At 39.8% G+C, this 19765-nt stretch overlaps 2 protein-coding genes across 2 annotated transcripts in view; both read right to left on the reverse strand.

Annotated features, from left to right (window-relative positions):
* Nucleotides 1–11800, reverse strand: part of spg11 (SPG11 vesicle trafficking associated, spatacsin) — a 119351-nt gene extending 107551 nt beyond the window's left edge. The window contains exons 1-4 of the mRNA XM_052040618.1: nucleotides 11620–11800; nucleotides 8780–8956; nucleotides 7153–7224; nucleotides 4260–4378 (exon numbers count right to left, since the gene is read on the reverse strand). Coding sequence (XP_051896578.1) covers nucleotides 4260–4378; nucleotides 7153–7224; nucleotides 8780–8956; nucleotides 11620–11754 — 503 coding nt within the window. The 5' untranslated portion in view covers nucleotides 11755–11800. The remainder of the gene's footprint in view (nucleotides 1–4259; nucleotides 4379–7152; nucleotides 7225–8779; nucleotides 8957–11619) is intronic.
* Nucleotides 11670–19765, reverse strand: part of LOC127584073 (spatacsin-like) — a 33110-nt gene continuing 25014 nt past the window's right edge. The window contains exons 8-10 of the mRNA XM_052040619.1: nucleotides 18414–18552; nucleotides 14401–14555; nucleotides 11670–11807 (exon numbers count right to left, since the gene is read on the reverse strand). Coding sequence (XP_051896579.1) covers nucleotides 14413–14555; nucleotides 18414–18552 — 282 coding nt within the window. The 3' untranslated portion in view covers nucleotides 11670–11807; nucleotides 14401–14412. The remainder of the gene's footprint in view (nucleotides 11808–14400; nucleotides 14556–18413; nucleotides 18553–19765) is intronic.

The raw sequence follows: 19765 nt of genomic DNA on the forward strand, positions 1-19765 counted from the left end.
ATAATTGAAATCAGCAAATGGGAATGCACCATCCAGTGGGACTCAACTACTGATGTCTCCACGTGTGAAAGACAAAAACAAGGAGGTTGGTCGTGCATTAATACAGGATAATCACTAAGAAGTCCAAAAGGGAACAGAAGAGAAACCTGTTTACCCAAAGAGTGGTTGAGAATGTGCAACTCTTTCACAAGGAACGGTTGAATTAAATAGAGATGTGTTCAAGATGCTGGCTAAACAAATGAAGAAGTGAATATTTACATGATAAGATGAATAGCTCAAGGGGAGCAAAACTCCAGCGTAAACCAATTAGGCAGAATGGTCTGTTCCTGTGTTGTGAATTTCATAGAGTTCTTTGTATACACACAAGCATCCAGGACCCTAGATATATTTTGCAAAGTCAATCTACAGCAGCCACTGAATTTGCAGAAGGTGAATTGATTCTGTAAATGGAACACTAATCTATCAGATTTGATTGACTAATTAGATGGCTTTTTCAAAGGAGCACTGGGTCCAACACCTTTTTCGGTGCTGTAATATCTCATGATCTACACAATATGGTACACGAGTCAGGGCCATATATAGCCTTCAGGAGCTGATGGAGGGTATATTGACCATGTTTTCTGATGTAATTCACTGTACAATTTAACAGTATTTACATTTCCTAATCAATTCCTATTTGTAATAAAGACTGACCCAATAAGCTAGTTATGTAGCTGCTTCCTTTCAGCTGCAGACTGTGACAATACTAAGGCACTTAATTAACCAGATTATATTATAATGGATCCATGGAAATATACAACATAAAAAGCTAACAAGAAGCACATGCAAATGCAAGATTTTCAATGTTAATTGATATCAACAGTGAATTATTTATTTTCTGGAATAGTCTAGATGAGACATTTTAAAAGCTTATCCAACATACCTAAAAGCTTTGAATACGTAATATAAACCTATTAAAATCTGGTTATATTAGTTCATCAAAAAAGCATGGCAAAAATGCAAATGTGCTAGTTCTCTGAAAATGACATTAATGTTCCAGAGGTCTTTAATAAACATTGTAGTATCCACACCCAAATAAACAGGAACACCACACTTGTGGAGTAATTGGTTATGGAGCCAAAGCTGTGTAGGGGAGAGTGCACAAAAAAAGGGAACGTGACGGAGAAATAAATTGAGATAAAGAAGAAACCTGGGGAAATCTGAGAGAAATAGTCTGAGTTTCTGCTGTGTACTATATGCAAAGATACCTTATGATAACCACCTATGTATGGGGTACTGGTAAAGTGGCACTGATGAAGAACAGTTGACTCATGGCAACTTGAAGGCTATTTTTTTAAAAACAATGAACTAGTGCACTATGATTCACTCAATAAATATGACCCTCTTTGTTATTAGCAATAAATCAGCCTAAATTCAATGATGATTATCATATATTTCAGAAGTTAAATGAATACCCCCTAATAATGGAAAAGCTTTTCATAAGAACAGTGCTGCTTAATGAGTTCATTAGCATTGATTTAATTATTTGGAAACCAGCTAAAGATCTCCAGCTGGAATAGAATTAAATTTTGAAAAAAAAGTAGGAATAGATTTTTCTTCCTTAAGTACCAGATTGTCACAGGAAAAAAACATTTTAATTAGAAAAGCAAATGAATGGAAGATATATTTTTGCCTACAATAAATGCAGAAAATGCTGGAAATACTTAGCAGGTCAGGCGACATCTGTGGAAAGAGAAATACGAGTTAACGTTTCACGTCAAAGACCCTTTGTCAGAATTGGGAATAAAAGAAAAGAAGCTGGTTAACCCACACGGATGGTGGGGGGCGGGGTGGGGGGGTGGGTGGTGGGGGTGTCTCTGAGGGATTGTGGTGACCATGCAGATAAGCTGTAAACAAGGTTATCTGGTCAATGAGTGAATGGGCGCAGTTGGAGAGTGAGAATGTAGACAAAAGAACATTGACAAAAGAACGTAGGAGCTGCCTCACTATTCTGCCCAATATCAAAAATCCAAAGTGTTGCTCATAACTTCTATTCTGTCAGCAAAGAGCATGGCCAGAGGGAAGTCATTTAGAAGACTCACTAGGAAACTTATTTAGTTTCCATTTCCGCTCACTCCCCTTAAAAAAAGTATCAAATACTATCCACAGCTACGGGACAACTGACAAAGAAGGAATGTGGTCACCAATGAAATCGAAGACTAAGAAATTCAAAACTGTCTGCAGTTTAAAACAAAAGTGCAAGTGCTAGATTAAATACACACCAAAATATGCAAGTAAATCTAACTGATGGATTATAACCAAGTTTCAGCATTGCGATAGGTAATAGAAGACATGTTCCAGGATATTTACAGAATTCCTGGTCTCAGAAGGTAACAAAAATGGTCATGAAACACAGCATTTTGTCCAAAATGCAAGATATCCAGCCTAATTCAATCCCTAAATCCATTTTAAACATGAATAGCTAATTCAGATTAATAATTTCAGCCCCTTTGTAGCAGGCATGTGAACAACAACCTCGACATCTCTGGGTTAGGGACACAGAGGAAAATAAATGGATTGTGTCCAATTCCGATCATTAGGAATTCCTTTTGGAAGTGGATAAGCATATATATCATAGAAAGGTACAGTACAGAAATAGGGCCTCTTAGTCCACCTCATCCATGCCAACTGTGATGTCTGTCTACACTAATCCCAATTGCCTGCATTAGGCCTGTATCCCTCTACACCTTTCCGATACAAGTATTTGATCAAGCATCTTGTAAACGTTCTAACTGCATCGACTTCCACCAGCTTCCTTTGGCAACTCGGCCCAGATATTCACCACCCTCTGTGTGAAAAACATACCCCTCAGATCGCCTTTAAATTTCTCCCCTCTCACCTTAAACCTGTACCTTCTAGTTCTACACTACCCTGTCCTGGGAAAGGTTGACTATCCTATCTCTGCCTCTCATAATAAGGTTTATAAATCCATCAGCCTCCTACGTTCCACTGAGAACAAACCCAGCCTATCCAGTCTCTCCTTATAACTACAGCCCTCCATTCCAGGCAACATCCTGGTGAATCTCTGCCTTCTCTCTACGCTACCACATCCTTCTAGTAGTGTGGCAACCAGAACTGTACCTAGTACTCCACATTCAGTCTAACCAATGTTTTATACAACTGCAACATGACATCCCAACTCTTATATTCAATGCCTTAGTCAATGAATGCAAGCATACCAAATGCCTTTTTCACCACCCTATCACCAGTGTTCCCACTTTCAGGGAGCTATGGACTTTCACCCAAAGAACTTTCTGTACATCAGCACTCCTGCCATTTACTCGATATGCCCAACCTGAGTTTGACCTCCTCATACTTAGCTAAATCAAGTTCCATTTGCCACAGCTCCATTCTTCATTCCAGCTGATCTATGCCCCACTGTATCCTTGGACAACCTTGTTTGCTATCTACGCCTTCACCAGTTTTTGTGTCGTTTGCAAACTTTGGCCCACGATGTCTGTGCTGACCGTGATGCCAATTTAAACCAATCCCATCTGCCTGCACATGGTCTCTATCCCTCCATTCCCTGCCTGTTCACGTGTCCGTCTAAATGCCTCTTAAGTGTTGCTGTTGTATCTGCTTCCACCACTTCCCTTGGCAGAGTGTTCCAGGCATCCATCAGCTGGATTTTTTTTTGCTATGTCTTTGTAGTAAGAAAACTAATTTCAAAAAATATATAGACCAACAGATTTTTTCATATAACAGCTAAATCTAATTAGTAATACTGAAGAAAGGAATATAAATAAATTCTAAAAAATTCCCATGAAATGTCTTATCAAGAGAGAAATGCACATGACATGGTTAAAAAAAGGTGCAAATTCTTCCCCAGGATTTCCAGAGTAAGAGGATTTGTTTAAATATGACTTAAACAAAATTGGAAGTTTCTTACAGCAGACAGAAAATGTTCTGGCAAATTTCAAATTATAAAGTTTAGGAGGTGTAAGCAAATCCTAAAATTCCATCCTATACTACAAGTATTATAGACCAGCACAGAGATACTGCAAAGCAAAGGGTCATTTTGCTCCTCCAATCCTAGCAGCTTTAGTAAGGTGTCCATCTATTTATTAGACTTTGACTTTTCTTTCACTGTTTCAACCCAGATAATGAGAGGAAGAGAAGAGGGAGCTTATGGCAGTACTTCAGTCTCTGGTTTTTGCCATCACTCAGAATTGGTTATGTTTTCCTGTTGCTGTGGGACATCAGATATTTTTAAACTTTACCTGCTAGATAAAGGAGATTCCACAGCGTGTGCGGAGGAGGAATATAGATTCTCTACAAAGTGAACAAATTTTACCATCTCTTTCTCTTCATCAGATAAATAATCCTGGAGGCTTTCCACCTGAAAAGGAGAGGAATTCATCACAAAAAGTCACAACCATCTTATTCCATCATTTGTTCCCTCCCTTAGTCTTTGCTTTTATGCTACTTTAGGGCTTCTTGAATCATTTCCAAAAACTTTTCTCCTTTACGTTGTTCAATCCAACACCCTATCCTATCCTGCAGCCCAGAGAGCACCAAGAAGTGCACTTGCTAATATTAGTGCTGGGCTTGGCTTAACTTAATGTGATACCTGATTAACCTCTTCTGTTAAAATAGTAACCTTACAGACCTCCATCTGACTGTACCTTACAGACCTCCATCTGACCGGGCAAAGCTTGACGAGTGCCCTATCTCCTGGCCCCTGCATCTTATCCTTATACATTTAACATCTATATACTTAGAGTCTTTGCAGCTAGGGTTTGATGCAGCATGGAAATTATACTTTGTACTGGGTTAAGTAAAAACAGTGAGAGTAATCTTCTTCCAAAGAGCCTTAGATCACTTCTGTCTGTAGTCATTTTGGGTTTCATGCTTATCAGTGCAAAGCAGTTTCAAAAGCTAAACTTACAGCACAAAATGTTAGGAAACAATTGCTTTCACCTTCCACACAATTCAACTCAGACAAAAGGAGTTGGGCATGAGGGGAAATAATGACTTTTCCGGTAATCATTTTATTTTAAATCACTGCAGTGTAAACATTTTCATTTCATTATCTACATATCTTTAAAAGATATCACATGGATCCATTTAGACTGTGGCTTATCCTCATGTTGACTTGGCGTGTTTCCAAAATACCCAGCTTTGTCTTCCCTACGGCAACTGTAAACTAATTCTATAAATTGTTAAACATTATAAAGCAGATGTTAATAAATGTAGAGCATTGTTGTTTAAGTGGGAAGATTTTTGGAATGACCTTGGAAGAAACAGATTCCTCATTAAGACCCACACCAAGTTTGTTTTTTATTTATAACATATTTGAAGGATGTGCTGAAGGGATGACTATCTCTTTCAAGCCTGTTCCAAGAAGTTGTGATGTACTGGCCAAGATGGCAACTGCAATTGCAGTGGAGGTCATACACAGGCCACTGTTACTTGTATCACAGTAACTAATTTTGGGCAATATCATTGAAAGACTGGAAGCTGTACGAGCCAGAGACACAGTGAGCAGGAGGGTGGGGGTTGGGGGTTGGAGGTTAAAAAGAAGACATAGAAATGCTAGAAATTTTACAAGGGACTTTGTTAACATTTTTTTATCTGAGTTTTCAATGAATAATTTTTAAAAATGTACATTTCAGAGACTGCATTCCTACAACCCTAGTTATCCCAATCTTTTTTCCCTCTCAAACTAGGAAGAAACAATTGCAGGAAATGTTAGGTAAACCCAACAGTTTATAATATGGGAGACGCAAGAAACTGCAGATTGGAGCAACAACCAAACTGCTGGAGGATCTCAGCGGATCAGGCAGCATCTGTGGGAGGGAAATGGACAGTCGAACAGTTCTCGACCCTCTGCGTTCCTCCAGAAGTTTGTATTTTGCTCTCGTTTATAATATGTTGCACTGTATTTAATTATAGTCCAGCTAAATCAGGCAGAAGAAAGATGCAAAGGGGTGAACAGTTACCACAGGTAGAGAGGGAAGCAGAGTTGAGGTTGCAATTAGATCAGCCAAGCAGAGCAGCCTGAGGGAGCAAATGGCCTTTTCCTGCTCCTATTCCTCTGTACTCAAGTATTCTGAGCCAATCCTGTTTGCTTGTGGAAGTAATGAGAGAAATTAGAGCGGTTTCCTTGTATTGGTATATTAATTGTCATGAGTCTGCATGCCATCCAGGCAGATAGAGGGCTATGGGTCTCTAAGGTAAGGGACATGTTCAGCACAGCTTTGTGGCCGAGGGGCCTGAATTGTGCTGTAGGTTTTCTATGTTTCTATGTTCCTATCATGCCATACATAAATACATCAAGGTAGTAAAAAGAAAAACACAGAATGCAGAATACAGTGCTGCAGCTGAAGACAAAGTGCGTGCAGGGAGACAAATAAAGTGCAAGGGCCACAACGAGGTAAATTTAGAGATAGAGAATTCATCTTGAGCGTATGACAGGTCCTGTTCGAGAGTCCGATAACAGTGGGATAGAAGCTGTCCTTGACTCTGGTGAGACGAGCTTTGAAGCTTTTGTATCTTCTGCCTGATGGGAGAGGGGAGAAGAGACAATGACCAAGGTGGGATGGGTCCATGATTATGTTGGCTGCTTTCCCGAGGTAGTGGGAAGTGTACATGGAGTCAATGGAGGGGAGGCTGGTTTGCATGATGGACATGGTTGTGTTCACAACTCTCTGCAATTTCCTGCAGTCTTGGGCACAGCAGTTGCCGTACCAAGCTGTGATGCATCCGGATACGATGCTTTCTATGGTGCATCTGTAAAAACTGGTGAGGGTCAAAGGGGACATGCTGAATGTGCATTTTTAAACATACTGTTTACATTCTATGAACAATAGTGTATGGGTTGTACATATCCTACTCGTTAGGCTCACACAGGAATAAATGGCCAACGAGGTAAAGCTGCAGTGCCAGCTATACTGAGCTGGGTCCCCCTATGAATTGGCTTCCTTCAGCAATGCAGGAGGGAAAGCAGCAACCACAGCGTCCTACCAGCGCCGTACGTCGGTGGCCCCGGTACGCACCGCAGTTCACCGTCGCAAATAAAATGATTCTTTAGGCAGAAAGGAATTTCTTTCTGCTTTTTGGTTAAATGAGATGTTTAGAAATTGCTCACTAAGAATAAATCAGATGTCCTACCAGGAAATCGCGAAGCTCTCGATCAGCTGTGAAGCAGCAGATACGATGTAGCTCTTTCTTCACAGCAAATCCCTAAAATTAAAGAGGAATTGGGTGCCATTGTTACAAGCACATCAAATCAATCCCAAAATACTTCTTTCATCCCTCCAACATGTTCCCATAATCCTAAAATCTGATGCTTACAAATCACATCTGCAGCAAATTATGATAAGCAGTCTTGTTTCTGTGTCTAAGAGGAAATCCTCAGGCTGTCTAGTGTACACTGAGCACTTTTTGAGAATGGTAACTTAGTCTAAGAGGTTAAAAGCTGGATTCTTCACTGTGTAGGGCAACACTTATCTCAGCTGCTATCTATAGAGCCTTACAGTGCACAAGCCGTGTTTCATTTGACTGGGGAGCTGTAGGTCATTTAGAGAATAGGAAAGGTACAATACACATGCAAGTTCAGAGAGGATAAAGTAGAAGCAGGAATATCCATTAGCCCCTAATGACTGCTCTGCCATTCAGAAAGACCACGACTAATCTTCTAACTCATCACTACTTTCCTGCACTAACCCCGTATCATTTCCCCTAATATCTAAAAATCCACCTGGCTCCATCTTGAATATTCTCCACGGGTGATACTCTAGAGCGCTCTTGGGTATTAAATTCCAATACTCACTCGGTGAAGAAACTTCTTCTCATCCCTGTCCTGAATGATCCTTAATTTGAGCCTGTGACCCCCAGTTCTAAGCAGCTAGCCTAGAGGAACATCATCCCTGTGGTCCCTCTCCCCTGTAAAGCCACCAAGAATTTTGTATTTTTCAATAAGATCATCTCACATTCTTGTAAGCTCAAAAATGTATTGGCCCAATTTGCTTAATCACACCTCAAACTCAGGAATCAATCTGGTGAATCTTCATTGCAACCCATGACCGCAAGAAACAGAATGAAGTGCCTACGTTACATCACTGCAGCAGTGCAGGAAGGAAGAGGGCTTCAGAAATAAGCAGAAAAATTAGGGCTCAACTGGAAGCTGTGAAGCTGCGAGGAGGAGGGTCACTGTGGTGTCGTAGTTAGATAACTGAATTGGCACCCAAAGTTCAGGATCAATGATCCAGAGACATGAGTCTGAATCCTACCATGACACCTGAGGAATTTAAATTTCAAGTCATTAAATAAATCTGCCACTATAAAATGATAGACTCCGTTGTGGTTGCCCTAAAATTACTAAATGGTCATAAAAACTTATTGGGTTCACTAATGTCTCCAGGGAAGGAGATCGGCTGTTCTTACAGAGCCTAGTTGAATTTGACTCCAGATTGCCTTCTCTGTTAGGGGCAACAGGGATGGACAAAAATTGCCAGCATTGTCCACATCCCAAGAACAAAGAAAAAAATAAGAAAGAAGATGCTAAAGATCTTATTAAAAAGGCATACAAAAACATTTTCATTGACTAGCAATCATAGATTTGCAAATCAGAACATACAAATTAAATGACACAAGTTTCTTGACTACATCTGTCAGATAAAGATCATTAAATCATAAGTGAATTCTGCCATATTTATTTTCCTCAATTTTTCTGCCAATACACCTAAAACAGAACTGGGTAAACAGTTCCTTTTACTTCCACTATTTCTTTAATTACCATGTTCCTCAGAAGTTTTTTAGCCTCCTGCAGATCTTTTTTTAAGAGACAATCATAAGTCAGAGTTAAACCAGCTTGCATGAGTTCACTCAGATTCTTCGTAGGTTTTTGTTGGGCTCGGAAATATCCCTGAGCTCGGGGAATCTGATTATTCAGGATAGCATCCCGGATAACCTCCTGCAAAAGGTCAAAAGGAAAAGTCAAATTTAAAAATAAATATTCTTATCATATACTAGACATTTCCATCATAATTTAACACATATTAACCAATTTAAAATAAATGAATTAGTACTGGGAAGAAAATATAAGCTTTGAAATTACTATTCAGATTCAATTTGTGTGCAAAAGAAATTAATGAATAGGACCAGGAGTTGGCCACACGGTCCCTTGATCCTGCTCCGCAATCAGTAATATCACGGTTGACCTGATCTTAGCCTCAGCTCCAATTTCCTGCCCGTTTTCCATAACACTTGACTCTCCTAGAGTTCAACAATCCATTTCAGCCTTGAATATAATGACTCTGCCTCCACAGTTCTCTAAAACAGAGAGAATTCCACCTCATCTGTGCCTTAAACAGGCGACCCCTTATTCAGACACTATTGCCTGAAGTTCTGGATATTCTAATGAGGTGAAACACTTTCTCTACAACTACCCTATCAAACCCCTGGAAATCTTAGGTTTCACTGAGGTCTCCTCTAATTCTTCTAAACTCCACTGAGTAAAGGACCAATCTGTTTAGTTTATCCTCATTAGGCAAATCATTCATTAGGAGGCCTGGTCATTGAATATATTCACGGCAGAGTAAAAGATTTTCAGATATTAAAGGAATCAAGGGCTATGGGGTTAGTGTAAAGTGATACAGAGGTAAAAGATCACCCAGAAACTTGTTGAATGGTGAAGCAGGTAGACATGGCTTTGCTCTGGTTTCCATTTCTCATATTCTTTTGAATCAACTAGTAAACCTTCTCTGAACTGCCTCCTATATAAGCTATCCCTCATAATTAAGGAGATCTGACATAGACCAAATCCAATGCAGTTCTCCATGTGTGATTGTACCTAGTCCCTGTACAGTTACAGCAAACACTCCCTATTTTATACATTTTCTGCAAAAAAGGCCCACATTCCATTTGCCTTCTTAATAACTTGTTATACCTGCATGCTAACTTTAAATTTTGTGTACAAAGGTCCACCATTCTGTACCTATTCTTCACTTAAACAATATTCTGCTTTTTTAAATTCATTCTACCAAAGTGGACATCCTCACATTCCCCCACATTATGGTCCACCTGCCCTGCCACTGCTCACTTGCTTAAGCTATCCATATCCCTCTGCAACTTTGTGCCTCCTTACAACTTGCTTTCCCATCTATCACTCCATCATCAGTAATATTGCTACAAACCACTTGGTCCCTTTGCCCAAATCATTAATATACAGTAGACTATAAATAGTTGAGCGCCTCAGTACTGATCCCTGCAGCACACTACACGTGACAGATTGCCAATCTAAAAATTATCTATTTATCCCAATTTTTATTGGTTAGACAATCCTCTATCCACACTAATACATTATCCCCAATACAACAAGCTCTTATGTTACACCATAACCTTTTACGTGGCACTTTACTGAATCCATTTTGGAAACCCAATTATACGACATTTACTGGTTTTTCCTTTTCCCTGTTCTTACATCTTCAAAGATTTCTAAGTAACTTTGTCAAACACAATTTCTCTTCATAAAACCACACTGAATCTGCTTGATTGTATAATTTCTAACTATTCTGCTACAACTTCCTCAACAAAGATTCCATCATTGAGCTAACTGACCTATAGTTCCTGTGTTCTGACACCTTTCATGAAAACTGGCATTACATTTGCAGCTTTCCAGTACGCTGGGACCTTTCTGAATCTAATATATCTTTGGAAGATCACATCTAATATATCCATTGTTTCTGCAGTCATTTCTTTAAGACCCGAGGGTTTAGGGGATTCATCAGCCTTTAGGACACAAAGCAAACGGAAGGAACCCAGTGGGTCAGGCAGCAGCTGTAGAGGGAAATGGACAGTCAATGTTTCAGGTGAAATCCAATCCAGATGAAGGTCTCGACACCGAAATGTCAACTGTCCATTTCTCTCTATGGATGGCCGCCTGACCTGCTGAGTTCATCCAGCAGTTTGTTTGTTGCCCCAGATTCCAGCACCTACAAACTCTTGTGCCTCCATTGTCAGCTTTTGGCCCTGTTAATTTGCCTAGTACTTTTATATGGTGATAGCAATTGCTTTAAGCCCCTCCCTTCCTTCTATTAGCATCATTGTTACTATTGGGCTACTTTTAGTGTCTTCTACCTTGAAGAAAAATACAAAATACTTTTTCAAAGTTTCTGGACTTTTTATTCTCATTATTAATTCCCAGACTCATCCTCCAAAGGACCACATTTACATCAGTGACTCTTTCCTTGTAGAAGTTCCTAGTGGTGGGTTATATATTTCTCATAATTTACTCCCAGTTCTGACAAAGGGTTTCAACCTGCAACATTAACCCGTTTTTTTTGCCACAGAAGCTGCCTGACCTGCTGAGTGTTTTCCAGTATTTTCAGACGAAATAAAGGATATGTCAACGGGTAAGTTGAGGACAGGTAGAAGAAAGGTCATACGTGATGTCTCTGCAAGCAGGGTTTTCATTCTACCTGCGCCTCACCGTACTTGGGCCGCATGACAGTAAACTTGACTTGACTTGACAAGGAGCATAAAACAATGGTGTAGACCTACAAGATTGCATGTCTTGTTTCTGTACTTGGGAATTAGTTTTTAAAATACATCATGTTAACCAATCTAGATACTTACATTGGTACTTAGACTTTTCCACTTTTCATAAACCTGATTAACATCTGGTAATGTATTTTCTTCATCCTCACAGCCATCAGTGACACTCTCCTTTGGTGGTGTATGAGGATACTTCTTCATAAATTTACGAAGCATGATAATATAACCAGTGAGATAGTCCACACATTTTTGCTTGTGCTCGTCCAACTCTGAAGAAGGACAAAGTTGTTCATTGCAATGAAAGATGGCATTATTTTATAATAAATATCAGGGAAAAGTACAACACTTCATCCTAACTTGAATATTGCTGTTTCTTTATTGCTAATAGGTTGAAATCATCAAATTCCCAATGCAACCCAACCACAGGAGAACCATCATGTTAAACACTACAGCAGTTCACTAAGATCCGCTGTCATCTTTTCTTGATCAAACAGGGATGAGTAATGAATGCTGACCTTTCAATGGAAACATCAATTCGAGAACAGTTTATAAGGTCTTTAAAAAGATTGGATGCTGATGATATGTTAATTTGCTCAATTAGTCTGTTAAGATGAAATGTTAAAAACTTTAAGGAATGGGATTCAGGGGCATATATAAGTACATGGAAAGGACAATACCCAATTGGAAACAATAACAAGGAACAAAAAGAATCAAGTGGACTCACAATATATGGACAGTAGTGGAAAACAAATAAAACTGCAGATGTTGGAATCTGAAACACAAACAGAAATGCTGAAAGAACTCAGCCAGTCAAGCAGCATCTGTGGAAAGACAAATCAGTCAATGTTTCAGGTCACTGACCCTTCCTCAGAACCCATTTATGAGGAGGGGTCACTGAGATGAAACATTAACTGGTTTCTCTTTCCACTGATGCTACTTGACTGGATGAGTTCTTTCAGCATTTCTGTTGTTGTGATAATGGATAGTAGTGTTCCTCCGTGACTGCAGCTGAAACCTTTTGGATTCTGGTTAATATCAATGAACGTGAAATGGATGATATCATAAGTCTTCTGATAAATAGGAAATTTCATCAATTATGACAGAGAATACAAGAAAGGCCATAAAATGGGTAGCTAAGTGGCAGTTCACGGTTTGAAAAATATGGAGTGTTTGTAATAAGGGTGAAACAGGGAATACCATGAGAAATTAGATTCTTAACAGAAACAGGAGGAAGGTGCACACGACAGTAACACCAGGCGGTAGGGTTTTCATTGTGGGAATTCTGGCATATGGAGTTCCATGACAGAAGACAATTCTATTACTGACGGAGTAAAGAAGAGAAAGAGGGACAAGAAGCTGGATGCAGAGATAAGGCCAAGCATGGGCATAGAGGGCTTTAAGTTTAAGAATGATCAGGCAATGGGAGACCTAGGGCAGGGGTATTTCAAATAAAGACAGACAGAACTTGGAGCAGGATGGGACACATTATGGAAGCACAGTTTTGGATGAATTGACATATACGGTACGTAAGGAATCAACACCTTTATAGGAGTACACTGGATCAATCTACATAAAGCTTGCTGTGGGACTGGTGAACAAATAAAAATGCATATAAGATTCTCACATGCATATTGAAGCAGAAACAATATAGTCATTTAAAAATAGATTAGGTATTCAGGAAAAGAATAATACAAAAATGATGAAGACAAGACAGAAAATGGAACTGAAGAGGGCAAGGCACAATCTGTTATAAATGTTTCATTCTGCCAGAGTTTCAATGATCCTATGATTTACAGTTTTAGTAAGCAATAAAGAATTACTAAAAGTGCACCCAAATCTCCTTCAGCAATTTATAAAGCAGCATATAAACAATTCCAGTTAATCCCAACATTACTGACAACAGAGGACCCTTCAACCTTACAGTGCTATTAATGGGGTCCTTTCCAACATCTATGGTGAATGAGTTAAACGTCAGTATTGTTGCTTGTATTACATGCTCAATTCAGTTAATCATTGAACAGAAGAGTTAATATTAAAACAAAAAAAAGTAAACTGTTTTTTTTTAAAGTAAAGCACGATTTGTATTGTTAGATAGCTATTGACAAGCTGCCTTACATTTGCCAAATCCTGAATGCAAACACAACACATCATGCCATTCACAATAACAAAATTATATTCCTTTCTCAAATATTGTAGGTTCTGAATAAAGAAATATTTTCCAAAAATGCCTTTTAATAAGTAACCCACTATAATTACACTGAAATACTGATTGATAAGTACCTTGGAGTCTTTTACTGCATTCAAGTAAATCATGAAATTTCAAAACAATTTTAAGCTTTGAAGAGGTTTCATGTTTAAAACCCATGAAATTGAAATCATTTATTGGAAAATGTAGATCTACATATAATTCATTGAGGAATGAACCATGTCGTCAATAAAAGCTTTGGTACAAAATCAGTCATTTAAGAATAACAAGCTTGCTGCTGAACAGCAAGGCTTGGTTAGTGTCTGACATGCTGTGAAATAGTGTTATGCACAGATTCAATTTGTAATTTCAACATGCAATGAGCTCCTAAGAGCGTCCATGTTAATATCACAGTAATGAGTCGATCTCAAACAGTTCAGGAGCTCGATGGGCAGTGGCTCAGAGGAGTTCAATCATCAGTGATAGCACAGTATGACACATGGTGAGATATGAGGTTTGGGAAGACAAGTAACTTCTTTAATGACAACATCAGGAAAAAAACAATCATCTTGCCATATGTCACCTTTATTTCTCTATTTGAATGGAGTGATTAGGTATAAGTGACAGGACACTGCAATCTGTTCAGTATAATCCATAGACTAATTAAGGCATCTCACCTCCTGGCTGCATTAGAAGTTCCTGCATTTGTTTGTTGAGAAAGTCATTGTAAGGGTCAGAAGTTGCTCCGAGAATTGTCTGCTCTGAGTTTCAGAATCATGTTCCTTGATAGCCGAACATAGCAAGTCTAAAGCTGGCTTAATTTCCTCAACATCTGCAGTAAGCAAAGAGAAAATGTCTGAAGTAATAACAGAAATTGGTGGAACCCTCTGCAGGTCAGGCAGCATTCTGTGAAGAGAGACAGAGTTTATGTTTCAGGTCATAGAAAGTTTATCAGAACTGGAAAAGTAAGTAAGTGAACATATTTTTAAATTGCAGAAGAGGGGCAGGATGGAGAGAACAAAAGGAATGAGGTGTGATTATATTACAAACTTATCCAGGTGCCACAGTGCTTTCAGAGCTGTCTGATTAATAGACAAATGAGGGCTAATAAAGAAGTTTGAGGAGATTCGGTATGTCACTAAAACTCTTGCAAATTCTATAGATGTATGTGGAGAGCATTCTGACTGGTTGCATCACTGCCTGGTAATAGAAGCTCCAATGCACAGGAACACAAGAGGCCGCAGAGGGTTATAGACTCAGCCAGGTCTATCACAGGCACAACCCTCCTGCCATCGAGGACATCTTCAAGAGGCGGTGCCTCAAGAAGGCAGCATCCATCACTAAGGACCTTCTCCATCCAGGACATGCCCTTTTCTCGTTACAACCGTCAGGGAGGAGGTACAGGAGCCTGAAGACCCACACTCAATGATTCAGGAACAGCTTCTTCTCATCCGCCATCAGTTTTCTGAATGGTCCATGAACACTGCCTCCTTGTTCCTTTATTTTGCACTATTTATTTTGTAATTTATTTATTTTTTTATGGCTTTGCACAGTACTGCTGCCGCAAACAACAAACCACGTCATGTAAGACAGTGATAATAAACCTGATTCTGATTCTTAAAAAAAACAAAAACTGGAACAATGCAAGGCAGAACACAGCCATTACTAGAAATCTGAGCAACAATTGAAAATAACTACAGATCATGCAACATCTGTGGAGAGAGAAAGCTGAGTTAGAGTGGATGACCTTACATCAGAACTGGCCATTAAATATCGAGTCCTGAAGGCTATCATGTGCCTCAGTGGAAGATGGGGGGTTCTTCACCGCTTATTCTGGGCCTCATCAGAGAAGTAAAGGAGGCCAAGGAGAGGTTAAAGTGACAGGGCGAGAGTATTAAAGTGACAGGCAAACCGAAGCTCTGGATCACCTTCGTGGACTGAACACGAGAGTTCTGCAAGGTGGTCGCCCAGTCAGTGTTTGGTGTTTTCATGTAGAGATCACTTTGTAAGCAAAATTCAAAGAAAGTAACATTATTGTGTTTTTATCTTAATTCTCACTGAGGAATGCAGATTAAACATTGCTAACCATCTATTTTGTGATCTATTGCAAAAGACACAAACTGGCAGCATCATCTAGTCAGCAAGGACAGTTGGGGTAGAATGGGAAAGGAAAGAAATTAGATGAACTAGTAACAGCCCAACCTCTGCTGAATTAATTTTGTCAAAAACCCTGAACCCCATGTTTTTTTTATTAACTTGAATAAAATCCTTTGTCGACATCTTGGGTCGAAACCTTGCATCAGTCTGGATGCAGAGCTTCGACCTGAAACGTCGACAATTCCTTTCCTCCCACAGATGCTACCTGACTGCGCCCCCCACCCCGAGTTCCTCCAGCAGATTGTTTGTTGCTCTAGTTCCATCATCTGCAGTCTCTTGTGTCTCCACCGAATAAAATTCTTGATCAGTTAAATTATATGCTGCCCTGAGGGACTGGAAGTGGTAGGATACAGTGTCAAGAGGACCCTAATGTCTTACTCAAATCAGCATTCTTCATGTCCAAGTCACACCAGAGAGTCATGGTCTTGGATGCATTACAACTATGGTCTACCCTGCTTCCTCACGACTGCACAGTGCAGGGATGTCGTCAGGAAGCAATCAACAGCAGGATATCTGATTCTTCACCCCCTGATTCTGAAGAACCTGAAAAAGATGCAGTACTATAGAGGGAATGAAGCACAGATTCACCAGATTCATTCCTAGTACAGTGGGTTTGTCACATGTGGAGGGACTGCATAATCTAGGCCATTATTCTCTATAGTTTAGAAAAATGAAAAGTAGTATCATTTAAAATTCTTAGAGGCTCAACAGGATGGATGCAAGGAGGATGTTTCTCCTTGCTGACAGATCTAAAATGGGGCGTGGAGCAGTGAAATATTCTCAAAATAAGGTGTGGGTCACTTAATGAGAAAGGTTCTTCACTCAGATGCTGGTGAACCTTTGGATGGCTGTGAAGGCTCAGTTATTTGATTGCATTGTAAACAGGGACCCATTAATTTCTGGACATAAATGAATGGAAGGATGTGGGGAGAGGACAAGTGACAGCCATTTGAGGCAGAAGATCAGTAACAATCTTGCTGAATGGTGAAGCAGGCTTGTGGACCCAAGTAGCCTATTCCTGCTCCTTTCTTATATTTATTTGTTCTTTCCACAGATGCACCACTGAACTGCTGAGTAATTTTTTGTCTGATTCAGTTATGGTTTTGCAATCACTTAAAAACACAATTTTTATTACATTTGAGGAAGTAATGAGTGCCCTGGAATTCTTTCTTCTTGCTTGTATAAGTGCAACAGTTAAGCAGCTCAACACCATCAAGACAAAATTCCCCACTTGATCAGCATCTCTCCCATCACTTAAATAATCACTCCCTCCATCATCACCACAATGTAGCTACTAGTGTACACCATTTAGAGATGCACAGCAGCAACTTGGCAAGGCTCCTTCAATACCACCTCCTAAACAGGACCAAGGCAGCAGATGCTTGAGAATGCCAACATCACACGCCATAGTGCCTTCCTTCATTACTGTTGGGGCGAAAATCTGAACCTCCTTACCCATCAGCACTTTGGGAGCACCTCAACCACACAGACTGGAGTGGTTCATGGCAGTATACTCACCACCATCTTCTTGATGCAAACAGGAATGGGCAATCAATGCTGGCCTGACCAAAGATACCATGCAAATTAAAAAAATATTCCTGTTGTACGATATCAGCAGTGAAGAACCAATTGGACCAGACCATGTTTGTAATTGTGGCCTCACTAACCTGAAGTGTCATTGCTGTGGCCTTTCTGAGAGGAAGATCAGTCAATGAGCAGCTGCCAATGTTGCCTATCAGGTCTTTTCCACTGCTTCTGAATGTCTCAAATTATCAGAGACATACAGTGATCATTGAAATTAATTTAAATTATTTAAAAATAAACATTAGAAAAAATAGAAAATAAAAAACTTAGGGCCATTTCTACCTCATGTAAATAATTAAAAAGCATAAACCAAACAAGTCACTTGGTTTCACTTACTGAAGGGTCAGGGACTCCATTCAGGTGAATGGGGTTGCACTGGATATGCCAGAAATGGCTGGTATAACACTTACCAGATACAAAGTGATACCAGCCACTTACCTGTCACAATCAGGGACCACTGCTGGACTCACCATCTGACCCCCAGTGTGCTCTGCATTCCCACACTGCAGTGTGCCGACATGGAAAGCCAACCAGGCTGATGAATACAGTGCAAACAAATGCCAGTTCCTATCTGTGTAATCATCCCATTAATTTTATTCAATTAACTTCAGCAAATTTAATTACGTCATGCTAGCCTACTACCGGAAACACAGATAGAAATTTACACTTTAGCGTATGCAGTAATTCTGGTATTTGTTCCTGAAATACAGAAACATCAATGGAACCAAATTTCAGAGTCCAGAGTGCACCACATGTGGAATTACTTTATCATCTGTCCACTGGATGCAGCACGAAATTAATTTCTATCCTGAAGTATTACGTGAGAAAGAAGTTGGATAGATATAAATGGAATCTTAAAAAAAAAAATGCTGTGACATATATTTAATTTCCTGTAAATACTTCATCTGACACACATTGAAGAGATTGCATTTTACTCTAGGTTCCTTACTTTTTAATTGTGCCCAAGATGTTAGAGCAGCTCCAGAATTTCCTGCTTTAAAAAATCCTGCTGGGGCATAAAATAATAGATTTCTTTGCTCTTCAGGAAAAAAATCCACCGTGTCCAGCTGTCTGTTCTCAAGTCCAGCCTAGGATATTCAAGGGCAACAAGTTATTTCTTTCCTTTTAACAGGCCGTTAATCGCACATCCATTAGTCCACAACCAGCACTTACTGATGGGCCCTGAATGAAGCAGGGTCACTGAGGTTGTCATCTGATTGACATACCCATCTCCAAGCCCTGCACCTCTTTCCCCTGCCATCATTACGTTGCTCTATTTTATTGATATTGCTAATGCTCCTCAAGTTTCCACTGTTGCTTCTTACTTCGCTTTATCTTCATACATCCTTCCTTCCTCTGTGTTAAAAATAAAACAATGGCACTATTTCATACTACAATTCTTTCTTCCTAGAAAGTTCTTGACTATGAACTTCCTCACCTCCTTCAATTGTGCCATGTCCTACATTTATTTTTCTATATATTTTATCTGTTAAGTTAAATGCCTTGGGTTTTAGCATTCACTTCCTGCTATACATTTCCATCATGGCCAATCAATATTACTTGGTCCCGTTCAGCACTCCTGTAAGCATCGTCACCTGAACTGATGACTAATTTCATAGAACGGTACAGCACAGGAACAGGCCCTTCGGCCCACCATTTCTGTGCCAACCTTGATGCCAGTCCAAACGAATCCCATCTGGCTGCACATGGTTTATGTCCCCCTCATTCTCTGCATGTTCATGTGCCTGTCTAAATGTCCCCTAAACATTGCTATTGTATCTGCTTCCGCCACCTCCCCTGGCAGTGTGTTCCAGGCACCTACTACTCCCTGTGTAAAAAAGTCTCACAAATCTTCTTTAAACTTTCCTCCTCTCACCTTAAACCTATGCCCTCAAGTATTTTACATTTCCACCCTAGGGAAAAGACTCTGACAACTTACCCTATCTATGCCTGTCATAATTTTATAATCTTCAGTCCCACAATGTTATAGCATTGTTTCTGTCTGCAATTTTTTTCCTGCTGGGCCATCATTTTGAGACATAAGTAATGTGTGCTGGATTCTCTCTTACTTGCTTGCATGAGGGCAACAGTTAGCAGCTCAACATCATCAGGGACAAACTTAAATAATCACTCCCTCTGTCATCACTTCTTCTCTTCAGCCTGTGATGCTCCAGAGAAAACAATCCAAGTTTGTCCAACTTCTCCTCATAGATAATAAAGAGTCCTTATCGTCTGATGGCATTATCCCTATCCCTGAGCCCATCCCAAGCTCTGCAACACTCTCCTCTGCAGCCTTCCACT

Source organism: Pristis pectinata, chromosome 28 (genome assembly GCF_009764475.1).
Source record: "Pristis pectinata isolate sPriPec2 chromosome 28, sPriPec2.1.pri, whole genome shotgun sequence".
NCBI lineage: Eukaryota > Metazoa > Chordata > Chondrichthyes > Rhinopristiformes > Pristidae > Pristis > Pristis pectinata.